We start from the raw sequence: 14,846 nt of genomic DNA, 5'->3' as shown, positions 1-14,846 counted from the left end.
CTAGTTGTTGGAGTTCATCCTACCAGCAGAGAAGAGGGGCGGGGGTGGGGGTAAGTGCGAGGTGGGGGACAGCCCCCCCATGGAGTGGAGTGTGGGGAGCGGCAGCGGGGTGCCATGGAGTGGGTGGGGACTGGAGACGATGGTGGCGGCGGCGGCGGGGGTGGTCACAGACGTGGCGGGGAGTGCCGCCGCCGCCGCCAACTGGACCTGAGCGGCAGAGTCCACAGCTGGTGCGGCAAGAGGTCGGTCGAGGCCGAGGGGATCGCCGCCATTGCCGAGCATGGGGTTGCTGACCCGGAAGCACTTCTCCTTGTGGGCCTTGAGCATGTTTGAGAAGCGGAAGCGCTGGCCGCACACCTCGCATGGGTACGGCTTCTCCCCCGTGTGGGTGCGGCGGTGACGCTTCATGTTGGGCCGGCTTGTGAAGCTCTTCCCGCAGATCTCGCAGATGTACGGCTTCTCTCCTGCGGACAGCCACAGACAAAGGAGCTTTACAGACTTGAAGGATACGTGAAGCCACAGTAAACACACAATAGACATCGGCACAGGCTATTACACGGCTACGTTGCGTACTCAGCTCTGACGGGACAATTAAGCACTCTGTGGTCGGTTATTTCCGGACCAGACCCGTGATCAAGACTGCCGTCAAGCGGCGGCCTCATCACCTGTTCCCTTCCAAATGAATGCGCTTCATGAAGCCTTTGTAGGCTAATATTACTTAGCAAGCTAAATATACAGAAAGAAGTGTGAAAGCTTGTAGGCTAGTAAAATAATTTTAAATGATTATTTTCCGTCAGTTTATTTACTACTTCTGTAAGGTGATGACTTCCTACATGTCGGGAGATTCTCCGCCTGCACGCTGGTCATTATTTGTCAATAGAAGACCAGCTGGGAGCGGATTATCCCTTACTTAACAACTCATACGACTAAGATATCCGTGTCCAGAAGTCAATTTTTAAGCAGAATTGACAAGTTCATGGTCGCCACCGCTAGACCTTTTTTTTCCTTAACCGTAATTCCCATGACACCACGCTGGCTCGGCACACGGAGAGCACGGGTTCAAGTAATCGGATTTGCAGGCCGTTAAATCAAACATGTGCGACATCATTTTCCTGTGCTAAAGGAAACTGTTACTCTCGTTTGGACTTGCCGTCTGTCTTCTGTGTCGTTTTCTGACACCTTGTCTGCAGATGTCGACTTCGGCCTACACCTTCTGTCTCTTCTGTATTTTCTTTTTAATATACTTTAATGATCCCCGTAGGGAAATTACACTCTGCATCTACCCCATCCTAGCTGTGTAGCTAGCAGCAGTGGGCAGCCGTGCAGCGCCCGGGGACCAACTCCAGTTCGTCTTTCCATCGCCTTGCTCAGGGGCACAGGTCTTAACCCTAAACATGCACGCCTTTTTATGGTGGGAGGAAACCGGAGCAGCCGGAGAAAACTCACCACAGACACGGGGAGAACATGCAAACTCCGCAGACAGGACGACCTGGGATGACCCCCAAGGTTGGACAACCCCGGGGTTCGAACCCAGGACCTTCTTGCTGTGAGGCGACAGTGCTAACCACTGCACCACCGTGCTGCCCAATATTGACACCGGTGGAGTTTTCTTGCTATTGAGCTTATAGAACGACGTGCAGCAAAAAACCTCAAAACCAAAACCAAAACATAGTGCCCCCTGGTGGCAGTAGAACAATGGTACAAAATAACAAAATTAAATGGTCAACCACGCCGAAGACCTCCTTTATGGGCTCCTCATATTACACGTAACCCACTGAGCATGTGTTTCCGTTACATTTTCTACCCCTTTAAAAGCAGGGTGGGAAACCAAGGGAAGCCTCCTCCTTTAAAGACGGCAGCTCCCCCGGGACCATTATTTGGGATTTTTTGTTTGTTTTGGGGGTGGGGGGGGTGGGGGGGTTCATTCCCAAATTGTTTTTTGCCACAATTTTACTATGTGCAATGCTGTACATGCGATCTTAAGTTACACGGGAGTTTAACTGGGGGGGACCTTTGCATTCGACCTATCCCTTTCTCATTTGCCGGTACATTATTGGATCGAGCTCCATCTTATTTGGCCGCGCTTGCATCATACGTGACGTCCGTTTTGGTATCTGTTGATATTTGAGATGCGGATCTGCCGCTGAAGAGCGAGTACGTAAACGCTGTCCCACCGCCAATACCTCGTCGCAAGTCCTCTCTGCGGCACAAAGCGAGCTCCTCCGAAAGCCAACGTACAGTTTCGCAGGCTGTTTTAAAAAACTCGCCTCCTCTCTATGATGGAAATTTAAGGACGGACATCGCCCAGCCCCGGTTTTGACTTCATGAAGAGCAGCATTAGTCCTGTGAAACGCGACTCACCAGTGTGCGTCTTCATGTGCTCGTCGAAGTACTGCTTCATGTTGAAGTCCTTCCCACACCACTGGCACATGAACTGCTTGTGTCCGATGTGGATGCTCATGTGGGAGCGCAGCTGGTACTTGTACTGGAAGCGCTCGCTGCAGTTCTGGACGACACAGCAGGACGACAACACAACACCCACCGTACGTTTACACTCAACAGGGACACTGTGCACGACAACGGACGTTACTTTCTAAGCAGGTCATTTCTTTTCTCCCCAATAGTACCCGGCCAATTACCCCACTCAGCCGAGCCGTCCCGGTCGCTGCTCCACCCCCTCTGCCGATCCGGGGAGGGCCGCAGACTACCACATGCCTCCTCCCATACATGTGAAGTCACCAGCCGTTTCTTTTCACCTGACAGTGAGGAGTTTCACCAGGGGGACGTAGCGCGTAGGAGGACCACGCTATTCCCCCAAGTTCTGCCTCGAACAGATGCCCCGACCGACCAGAGGAGGCGCTAGAGCAGCGACTTCCCACCCGCAGACACGGCCAATTGTGTCTGTAGGGACGCCCGACCAAGCTGGAGGTGATTCAAACCAGCGATCCCCGTGTTGGTAGGCGATGGAATAGACCTCTGCGCTACCCGGATGCCCTCTTTTTTTCCCCCTCCCTTTTGCTCCCCAATTGTACCCGGCCAATTACCCCACTCATCCGAGCCGTCCCGGTCGCTGCTCCGCCCCCTCTGCCGATCCGGGGAGGGCTGCAGACTACCACATGCGTCCTCCAATACATGTGGAGTCACCAGCCGCTTCTTTTCACCTGACAGTGAGGAGTTTCACCAGGGGGACGTAGCGCGTGGGAGGATCACGCTACCCCCCCCCCCGAACAGGCGCCCCGACTGACCGGAGGAGGCGCTAGTGCAGCGACCACATCCGGCTTCCCATCCGCAGACACGGCCAACTGTGTCTGTAGGGACGCCCGACCACGCCGGAGGCAACACGGGGATTCGAACCGGCGATCCCCATGCCGGCTGCTTAGCCCTCGCTAAGCAGCTGATTTCTAAGAGCAGTGATGATCGTACGACAGCTGAGATTCAGCACTGAACCGTTCAAACACGCGGGGGTCTCCACCCTCCGAACCGCGACGGCTCCGCTAACGGCGGTCTTATAAAGACTCGTGCCGGTGGGAAGGTTTCTGAGACCCGTGCCTGCTTCCTCCTGCAGGCGGTAGCTCAGGAAGGGGAGCTTGTACCTCGCATTTGAAGGGCTTCTCTCCGGAGTGCTGCAGGGAGTGCACCTTCAGCGACATGCTGCGCTTGAATGATTTCCCGCACGTCTCGCAGGTGAACGGCATGTCCTTCGTATGGGCTGAAACACACACACACACACACACACACACACACACAGCAATAAATTGTTTACCATGGACAACTGCTCTGATTCAGATACTATTAGCAGGACTAAACTAATGAGCCGGGCATTTCCAGGAGGATTGTGGTTAAAAACAACCCCGGCAGAAGCCGGCAGCCTTGAGATGCTCTTTAATCCCGGGCCGACTGCATATTTTGACGGGCTCACAGGATAATTAGCGTGTCTCAAGGACAACGAACGCGTCCGATTGTGTCGGAAACACTTCCTGGATCAGCTACTTCCTCTTTCGTGCCCCCGGGAGACTAAACAATGCTCTTATATACGCCGCTCCCGCCGCGGTGAAAAGGTCAGCTCTCGCGCCGGGCGAAGTTTCACACACAATCTCGGTCCCATTGTTGAAATGTGGGTGTGTTGCTAACACCAACGATGGTACACTCAGGAGGGGGAACGCCATTCTGGGGAAACGGGGGGGGGGAGAGAGGGGGAGTTTATCCTGATGTTTATCTCATAAGAAAAAGGAAGCGGAAAGCAACACCCATGGATTTCACACGGCCAGCACAGGCGCTCCACAAAAGGGAGCCCCGCCCCCCGGGGGGGGCGGTGCAAAAAGTGCTTAACGGACGGACAAGCCCGGCGGGCCGTCCTGGTGCCACTCACCGACCATGTGCTTCCTCACGTGAGCCATGGTGTAGAACTTCTTCTCGCAGATCTCGCAGGAGAACTTCTTCTCGGCGTAGCCGTGGACGATCTTGTTGTGCTCGTGCAGGGACCACAGCTTCTTGAAGGCCTTGCCACACGTCACACACTGAAACCCAGAGACGGCGGCGTGAGGACACACAACCGCGACACACAACCGCGACACACACACACCTTCAGAGGCACGAGGACACCTCGTGTCCGGACAAATGAGCTGTACAGTTAAGTCAGAGCAGAGAGCTGAGCGGTCCTGGCACGAACTCACAAATCCAAGCAGGGAGGAAGGAGACGCCATACTGCTACTCGCTAAAACCTGACCCGACGCCATTGCAGGAGATCAAGAAACGATCGCCAGGAACTTGACTCGGTTAGGGCCCTACGAAGACACGCCCACCCCCCCCACCCCCACAAATTGTGCTTGACTTTTTTACCATTTTCAGTTTTATCGATTTTATTTGTTTCTCTATTCTAATCCCCCTCCCCCCTTCTGTCCCCGGTTGTATCCGGCCAGTTACCCCAAGCCGTCCCGGTCGCTGCTCCACCCCCCTCTGCTGATCCGGGGAGGGCTGCAGACTACCACATGCCTCCTCCGACACGTGTGGAGTCCCCAGCCGCTTCTTTTCACCTGACAGTGAGGAGTTTCGCCAGGAGGAAGTAGCGCGTGGGAGGATCACGCTATTCCCCCCCCCCTCCTGAACAGGCACCCCGACTGACCAGAGGAGGCGCTAGTGCAGCGACCAGGACACATACCCACATCCGGCTTCCCGCCCGCACACACGGCCAGTTGTGCCTGTGGGGACGCCCGACCAAGCCGGAGGTAACACGGGGATTCGAACCGGCGATCCCCGTGTTGGAAGGCAACGGAATAGACCGCCACATCACCCGGATGCCCCCGCTCTATTCTAATTTGGTCTTTTCAGCCATTTTTCCTGTCAAAAAGTTTGTGTACTCAACTAAAATAAGACAATCAAGCAAAATGGCCACGTTTCCCAATTGTCTGTTGTTTGTGTCTTTTGTAGTGTCTGTTGCTTTTGTAGTGTCTGTTGCTTTTTTAGTGTCCGTTGCTTTTGTAGTGTCTGTTGCTTTTGTAGTGTCTGTTGCTTTGACATGTTATTCTCTACCCCCTACAACAAACCTACGTGCATTTACTGACTCACGTACACAAGCACAAAGTGCGACAGGGTGTCTGGCAGGGATGTTCTCAGGACAAACCAGGGTCAATTCCCAATATGGTCACAAAATTTGTAATTATCCCACGCCGTATCTCCAAATAGTATATATGAAATGTGTGTAGTATATGAAATATACATATTTATATTTTCATTGCGTGTTTTCCCCCATACAATAAACCATAGGGCCCTACTTAAGTCCAGCTGTCCAATATAATGGACGTCTTAATGGAGGTCACAAAATACCTCAGGACTTGACTGAGTCGTTGATACGCTGTCGAATAAAAAACGAACAAATGAACTTTTAACGCATAACGAGGTATTACTAAAATACTAAAGTAACGTATAACGAGGTATTACTAAAGTACTAAAGTAACGTATAACGAGGTATTACTAACGTACTAAAGTAACGTATAACGAGGTATTACTAAAGTACTAAAGTAACGTATAACGAGGTATTACTAAAGTACTAAAGTAACGTATAACGAGGTATTACTAACGTACTAAAGTAACGCATAACGAGGTATTACTAACGTACTAAAGTAACGTATAACGAGGTATTACTAAATTACTAAAGTAACGTATAACGAGGTATAACTAAAGTACTAAAGTAACGTATAACGAGGTATTACTAACGTACTAAAGTAACGTATAACGAGGTATTACTAAAATACTAAAGTAACGTATAACGAGGTATTACTAACGTACTAAAGTAACGTATAACGAGGTATTACTAAAATACTAAAGTAACGTATAACGAGGTATTACTAAAATACTAAAGTAATGTATAACGAGGTATTACTAACGTACTAAAGTAACGTATAACGAGGTATTACTAAAATACTAAAGTAACGTATAGCGAGGTATTACTAAAGTACTAAAGTAACGTATAACGAGGTATTACTAAAGTACTAAAGTAACGTATAACGAGGTATTACTAAAGTACTAAAGTAACGCATAACGAGGTATTACTAAAGTACTAAAGTAACGTATAACAAGGTCTTACTAATGTACACACCATGAATAATTCAAATTGTTGCTCAGGTTGAACTGTCTATCGTCCTCTGATGTGCCCTACTGGATCATTACGTCATTCAATCTATTATATCCTGCATTCACATCTTTGCTGAAATAACTCATTATCGTTATCTTACACGCTCTTAAATTGTTTTTAATTTTTACTCTCCATCGCTGCTTCTAATCCACTCTTACACCTTTCACTGCATCTCTTGCCTGCTGGTGACCGCTTTACTCGGTCTGCTTCTGTCTCGTGCAAGGCGCTGTCAGGTATGTGAGGTGCTTTATGAATGAAGTTTACTCCCCCGGTTACCTGGATGCTCTTCTCGCAGTCGGTCTGGTGGTGCAGCAGCAGCTCGCTCTCCAGCAGGAAGCGCTTGCCGCAGTTATTGCAGATCTGCATGCGGTTGTGCGTCACGTTCATGTGCTTCTCCAGGTACCAGCGGTTGTTGAAGATGCGGGGGCACTTCTTACAAGGGTAGTGCTGCTTCTCCTCCAGTCTTACTTTCTGGCCCAGGCTTTCCGGGTCCGATGTCCTCTTGCGGCCTCGGCGCTGGTTGGCCAGCGTCGCCTCCACGAGGGTCTGCCGCATGGAGGCTGTGGTGGCCGCCATGGCCAGGGCCCTCGTGCCCCGGCGAGGTCGCCCTACCAAGGCCGGTTCCTCCAAGCCCGGAATGTTAAGGGTGTTCTCCTCCTCCTCCTCATCTTCGTCTTCTTCATCCTCCTCCTCCTCCTCACTTTCATCCCCTTTGGGATCGTCTTCCTCCTCCTCACCTAACCTGTCATCGTCTTCCTCCTCGTTCTCCCCGTTGCGCTCATCCTCCAAGCTTACGCCATTGTCGCAGCGATGGCGGAACATGGAGGAGGTCTCCACGGCCGTCGCAGCTTTGCCCTCTGAACCCTTGGAGACGTTGAGGGTCTGGTTGTTGAGGTTGACCTCCACGATAATCTGGTCTCTGTTATAGGAGCCGTGGCCCTCGGAGGTTTGGGACTCTTCCCCATTTCCCTCCACCTTACACAAAGCGCCCCCGCCCGCCCCGGTGCCCGACCCCTCCTCCTTCTGGTAGTACTGTTTGGGTTTTCCCGAGCCCTCCTCCACTCGGACGGAGAACGGACTGCCGCCTTCCCGCGTGTACACCCTCCCCAGCTCCGACTCCTGTTTGATCTCCCGGTACAACTGGCTGTGGGTGAGGTTGCTGGTGCTGAGCCCCTCCTGACCGGCCATATCCGCAGAGGTGGCTCTCAGCGACTGGCTGCTGATGAGGTCGCGGCAGGAGGCTGCGATGTCGCTCATCTGCAGCAGGGAGGCAGCGTTGAGCACGTCGCGGACCGTGCGGCTGCTCACCAGCAACTTGGAGGTGTAGATGAAGTTGAGGATCTGCTGCAGGCCTTGTGAGGTCAGGGCGTCCAGGGACAGGTCTACCCGGCGCAGCTGCTTGCTCTGGGCAAACAGGGAGTGGAAGAAAGGGCTGTACGCCGCCAGCACCCCCTTGTGGGCGGGGAAAGTGCTGCGCTGACGCACCAGAACGATGTCGACGTCGCACAGGTCAGGCTGGAAGAGGCGCTGCTCGTTCAGCCTGTCCATCAAACAGGTGAAGTGCAGAGCCACATCCTCCACCAGAGAGAACTCAGCAGAGGGGAAGTCTGTGGTCTTCTCCACTATGAGCTGAGAGCAGAGCAGAGGGAGAGAGAGGGAGAGAGGGAGAGAGAGGGAGAGAGGGAGAGGTTTAGGGCAGAGAAGTTGGTATCGGTATCCAGCAATCTCAATCACGAAGCATCCTCAAGAAAAATGACCCTGCACCTGCTGTGACTGCGTTAAAGATCGCCTGACGTGGCACTCAGAGTGCATCTTGCTGCCGTAACGCGACCTATTTCCAAGTTTAAAAAGGATATCGGTACCGGGATTTGATTTGATCCATCGGGATTTGATCGGACCGTGCAAAATATTCTCCGATTAATATTTCCGCTGGAATGTTGCTCGCCCGCCGACGCAGCTGCGGCGATGCATCACACAAACTTGGCTGTCATAGAGGAAGTCAAAAGGATTCAATTTTGATGTAAAATATGTAAAGAAATGATTTTTTTTAGTCATTTTATGGCCACATCTTCTGCAGGGATATCTCGATATAACCGGAGAATCGAGCTCACGAGGTATTCCATTTCACATCGTCTTGTTCGGCGAACAAAAAAACAAAACCAAATTCAAACCCAGCACGCCTTCAAGTACTTATGCGGCGGCCCTGCTGATTTTGAGTGCGTTTCGCGTACGGCACAAAGTTGCAGACTGGGCCCGGCGGCCCGGCGGCCCGGTTCGAGTCATCGAAAAATCCAAAAGGTAAAACACTCAGCTCTCTGTGTGCAAGGTCCTCCACTTCCCAAGGTGGGTTTATTTTAGCACAGGAAGGGCAGTGTTTCGATCCAAACGGGATGTGAGCGGGGACGGCGTTGCAAACAGCAAACAGTACACACACACACACACACACACACACACACACACATAAATGTGCATTGATTTACATCATATATATACACACAGACAAAAAAGCAAATCAACACACACACACACTTCTTTTTGCAGCAAAAAACCCACACACACCCACATGAACATGTGTGTTGGTATCTGGTGTGTATAAATACAAGCACGTGTGCACACAAATCAACAAGTGGATGCAAAATTGCAATCAAAAATACAGAAACACACACGCACACACACACACATCGTCTCTCTGCAAGGGCTAAGTGGTCCGTGCATTGATATTCAGCACCACCCCCGTCCCCCCCGTTAGCCGACTCTCGGCGAGCCCCCCTCACAACAACTCTCCCGCAGGAGCAGCGAATTATGCACAAGACAAAACACGTCCGGAGAAATAATTAGGGAAACCGTGCCGAATAAATACTAACTAATTCTCCAAACAATTAATGGAATTCATCATTCCGGGCCCTTTCCCGGGACGCAGGAGGAGAATATTGAGGCAAACAGTTATTATTATTTTTTCTAACATTTTTGGTCTTAATGTTTTGCTTGAGATTAAACGGCTAAAGGCCGTAATTAAGCGTGCCGCGTTTCTTCTTTCGGACTAAACACCGCATTAAGAGGGCTGATGGGGAACAACGCCCCCCCCCCTCCCCCGCCCGCCGGCAGCACGGGAGACGAGATGAGCGGTTATTTTGCTTTTGAACGGCGATCGATACGTTAATCAATAACAGGCTTCGCGTGAGCAAGAAGCCAAACAAACGCTCAGGTTTACGGAGTCGACCTTATGATGATAGTTCATCAAAACCACTAAATAAGTGATCGGTTCTTCACAGAGGCCCGTGGCCTTACAGGTTTTCGCCCACAAGGTCGACGGCGCCGCCCGTTTCTTTGCCCGGGCTGAAAGTTTTATTTGCCCCAACCTTGAGAACCGGGCCTGGTTGGAGAATTCAGTCGGCGGCCATTAGTTTTATTCATAGACCTGGCTTCTGTTTCAGCGCTCGGAGCCAGGGAGGAGGCGAGACCGGGTATCGCTCCACCCAAGGCCGCAGAAATCGCCCAAGGGCACGACGCCTCTGCTGGAGTCCGCGCCGCTTTCGGTCTCCAACAAGAGGTCACCCTCCTTTTTGGCGGAAATGAGCTTCTTCCTCGGTGGCGGTTCGGACAAGGCACGTCTGTCAGGAACAAGCTCGACGGGGCGAATGGGAACGAACGACACACAAACGGCCTACCGGGTAAATCCACGACACGCAAAACCCGTTCGTCGTCAAGCGGAGCGGTCTCGGTGTGAGGCGCACTTCCTGTCCTGTAATGACCCTTCTGACTGTACCCGTCTTCTCCCAGAAAACTACAGCCAAGTCCTCCATGATGGTCCCCATCCACACAGGAGGTGTTTTAAGTAGGGGGCCCGCCAACTAAAACGAAAGGTATTGTGGCGGGCCGGCGTGGAAGGAGGAGTCGAGGGGCAGAGATGTCTTTTGAATCGCGACTCCCGACGCCCCCATACGCCGCACGACCCTGGGGCCAGAACGGACCAGAACTGACAACAACGTAAAGAGTCCCCCCCGCCCCCGCCCCCCATGTCCCAAATGACGACATCAGTCCCGTACACGGTCCTACAGTCAGCTAGTCAGTAAACGGTCTCCTACTCAGTCGGAGTCGAACCCCCAAAACAACAACACAAGAATAACCACGGCATCAACGCCGCGTCATCAAAACACCATTTCTAAATCTAACCTTAACCGTCCCATCAGCCATTGCGCTCCCCCCAGCGCAGAACCGCCGACAGTCAGAGCGACCGCCTCCCCCGCTCGCTACAGTGTGACGTCATTGTTTTGTTTGTGTAGCAGATTTGGATCGGAGTGTGTACCCTCTTTAGTATTAAAAACGTACATTCCACACAGCCCCGCCCGCTGTTTAAAATAAAGGCGTGTTTTGTTTTGTTTTTTTTACATTTGTACTTAGGCATACTGTTGGGTCTAAGATGTTTCACAGCCACCTGCCACTACTGGGCGGGTGGGGTGGGGGGCTACACCCACCACTAGGAGGAGCTGCAGCCCCCCCAACCCCCCCCTCTTCCCACGCTAATGTAGCCACATGACGTAACACAACTCACAACACAGTAATAACCAGTCATATGCCAAACAGGAAACACCTAAGACAGCGATGGACGACGCTGTCTTAGGTGTTTCCTGTAAAGCCGGTGATCAGCCAGAACCCATGAACGCATACAGGAGGCAGTTCTCCCACTATACTACACAGGAGGTGGCTGGACTAAAACCACACTGAGCTACGACAACAACCACCGAGGAAAGCCCGACTGCTGATGTTACCCGCATTCTGACTGTCTCGCTGCCATGCTCAACAATCCAGGTAGGGAAACCACACAAGGTTGAATCAGCTCATCTGGACACGACGTTTACTGGCAGAAACGTTTCGCCTCACCTCTGACCTCTTCAGTCTCCACCGACTGCAGGTGTCCCCGGCCCTTATAAACAACACAGCTGCATAACGACCCAAACCATCGACCAGTTTCATATGCAAATATGGGTGTGACCATTAACTGGAGTCTCCATGGCCATGTGCACTATTCACAGAGGATCGGGGAATAGTTGCAATCACAGCATTGTAAGATGGCGACAGTGGTACTCTTAGCCAGGCCCCCAGGCCCCCCCCCTCCCCCCGGTTCAGGGATGGCCGTTCCCTCTTAACACAGACGGCCTCTTTGACTCCCCGTTCAAACCAGCATTCCTCCCTATCAAGGAGGTGTACATCCTCATCCTTGAATGAGTGGCCACTGGCCTGTAGATGGGTGTGCCTGAACCGGGGTGGGTTGGTGGGGGGGTGGGGTGGGTGGGCTAAGAGTACATCTGTCGCCATCTTACAAAACTATCATTGCACAATTCCCCACTCCTCTGTGAATAGTACACACGGCCATTGTAACTCTAGCTAATGGTCCCACCCACATTTGCATATTATGGAACCGGTCGTTGGTTTGGGTCGTTATGCCGCCGTGTCGTCTATAAGGGTGGGGACACCTGCAGTCACTGTATTGTTTATAAGGGTGGGGACACCTGCAGTCACTGTATTGTTTATAAGGGTGGGGACACCTGCAGTCACTGTATTGTTTATAAGGGTGGGGACACCTGCAGTCGGTGGAGACCGGAGAGGTCGCTTAGTTGAGCGATGAAACGTATCTGTCAATAAACGCTGCATCCAGACGAACCGATTCAACCTCCTTTGATTTATTTTGAACTTTCCTTCCATCTTTTTCTTGACCACAACGACAGCGAGTTATGCAGCCGCACTAACAACGCTCACGTGCCCAACGGAGAGCGACTCGGCTCCCCGCCGGAGAGACTCTGCTGCCAAGAGGTTCATCCGGACCGGTGCTTCAGTTGTTTCAGTACACTGCGGACACGCATCATGCTGCGGTGACAACACCGGGCACCGGGCGGCCATCTCGTCACAGCTCATCACATCTTGAAGCCGAAGACATGAAGTGAGGATGGGTAAAGGAGGCTCTCTTGACCCCCGTCTGTCTGTCTGTCTGTCTGTCTGTCTGTCTGTCTGTCTGTCTGTCTGTCTGTCTGTCTCTCTCCCCTCCTCTCCAAATGTCCAGTTTGCCATCATTAGCTGAAGTGCCAACTTCCACCGCCCTCTCAATCAGATGCCCCCCCCCAATACAGAATTCCTAACTGGCACGATCCATGACAAACGCACCGTGGGGGGACGACCAGCACACCCCATCAGAGGCGTCACCGAACCGGGCCTCCATCAAACCGGAGTGGACGCCTCTCCACAGACACATCCCTGCATCACCAGTCCCGCTCCGCTGCTGCCGGGCCGCAGGCCCGTCTCCTTCTTCCCCGGAGGCTCCACGTCTGGGAAGGCAGCGTTCTGGCCTTCGGTTTCCTCTTATGCAGACTTTTCGGTTGTTTCTCTCGTTTTTGCCCCCCCCCCCCAACACAGCCCCTTTGTTAAATATTGTTCAGTTCAACATAAAGCCTCACAGTCTGACTGGAGTTGAAACAGTAATATTTTCGTTCATCACTAATGAATTTACATCATAACGCATTCATGCCATCTTGTCCTATGGGAGGAGGGGGGGGGGCAAGTACAGAAGGCAGTTGAGGTTTTGACTTCGCCCTGCTTCAGCTTCACTCAGCCGTCGTCGTTTCCCATATTCCCGAGGTCATCAGACACTCGTTTACACACCGCCAATCAGATCCATCTCTTAAATGATTAAACCCCGCCCACCCTTAACGCCAACCCTTTCTTGTACCTGTCACTCAAAAGCCAGCTCGTGAATATTAATGAGGACCGGCCCGCTCACGCAGTTCCTGAGACAAAGAAGAACGGGCGTGGATAAAAGCCCCATGATATCCGCCATCTACATATAAAAACGGATCGCTGGATGTTTTATTACGCCGTGTTCAAAGTTTCTAGATATAAAAAAAAAAGTTAAATCCGACTACCGACTCCGGTCCGACTTGAAACCCTGGAACTTGTCGTTTGTTTGTTATGGACGTTTCTCCCAACTTTACCTCGGCTTATAAAGTTTTCTGGGGAAAACGCTGGAAACCTCTCCTTTAATCCAAACACTATAAAAGTGATACAACTGCTACTTCTTGCACCGCCGCCACTGTAATAAAAATAACGATAATTTGAAATACAATACGCGACTTCAACATTAAACAGGCTTAATGGAGACCGTTAACAGTTTAACGGTTCCCACCGGAGGGTCTGACTCGCTTCCAGGGTGCCAATCACAGCTCTGCAGGAGGGGCTCTATTGTCTTGGGTCACCCGCGAGTCCTCGTGCGTTTTCAGGGCCGGCCGAGGCTGGTGGTAAAACCTGGCACGCGGCCGCCCCCTGGAGCCGGTCCAGACTGGACTGGATGTTATGTTCAGCAGACCCGGGAGGGGGGTGGGGGTGGGGGGTGGGAGAGGAAAGATCCCTGCCCTACGTTGACTTTTCTCTGGTGGAAATGTCGTCTCGTTCCCTCGGCCGGAGCCTGCAGATTTACTGCTCCATAAAGTCTGCGTTTCCTCCGCCGGGCCGACGCTTTACAAGTCCTCTTGCGCCACGGTGGACGCCGGGTCTGGAAAAAAACCAGGATCCCGAGGCACCTTCGGGGAAGTACGCGTAGCTACAACACATTACAATCTTTCCGAGGAGTCATCCGCTTCCTCGGCCTTGGCCGGTATCTGCCCAAGTTTGAGTGTTTTTGCAGGTAACATCTGCGGCGTGCGGACCGGTCCAAAAAGCCGTTACGCCGCGATCCAAGACAGTCAAACCGCAGGTGTGCCAAAGGTTGTAAAAAAGAAAAAGAAAGAAAAGAAATCAACACAGTTTGGACGGCGTGAAGCCATAAATCAAAGCTCTATTGGAAGTAAGCGTGCACGTTGTTTTCAAGAGACGCGACTCTGCGACTAGTGCGTCTTCATCTGCAAAGCTCGTTGCAGAAACACTCCGACTGTGACGAGACCTAAAAAGGCGTTGTTGCAAAAGGGCAAACTTACGGCGGAACGAGAAAGTACAAAAAAATAAATTAAAAAAAAAAAGGGGGGGGGGGTAAAAATATCAGAAAAGAAATGATGCATAGTGGAACTGTGGTCCATCTATCATGAGTGACCGGCTCGGGTGCTGACTAGTGAAAAGCCGGAGCCATTAGCAGGAGCCAATGTCATCGCCAGGCGGAGGAGAGTCATGCTGTAGACACATCAATAGTAGAGAGGAGGGCTGCTGCTATTCAGACAGGAGGAGTCCCAGGGGG

The 14,846-nt window shown here is 52.0% G+C and overlaps 1 protein-coding gene across 1 annotated transcript in view; it reads right to left on the bottom strand.

Moving 5' to 3' along the window:
- Nucleotides 1-14,846, bottom strand: part of zbtb47b (zinc finger and BTB domain containing 47b) — a 20,793-nt gene continuing 5,947 nt past the window's right edge. The window contains exons 2-6 of the mRNA XM_056299785.1: nucleotides 6,908-8,260; nucleotides 4,370-4,517; nucleotides 3,594-3,709; nucleotides 2,362-2,506; nucleotides 1-464 (exon numbers count right to left, since the gene is read on the bottom strand). Coding sequence (XP_056155760.1) covers nucleotides 1-464; nucleotides 2,362-2,506; nucleotides 3,594-3,709; nucleotides 4,370-4,517; nucleotides 6,908-8,260 — 2,226 coding nt within the window. The remainder of the gene's footprint in view (nucleotides 465-2,361; nucleotides 2,507-3,593; nucleotides 3,710-4,369; nucleotides 4,518-6,907; nucleotides 8,261-14,846) is intronic.

This window comes from Lampris incognitus, chromosome 19 (genome assembly GCF_029633865.1).
Source record: "Lampris incognitus isolate fLamInc1 chromosome 19, fLamInc1.hap2, whole genome shotgun sequence".
In the NCBI taxonomy this organism is placed as follows: domain Eukaryota; kingdom Metazoa; phylum Chordata; class Actinopteri; order Lampriformes; family Lampridae; genus Lampris; species Lampris incognitus.
This window is presented reverse-complemented; position numbering and strand designations above follow the sequence as displayed.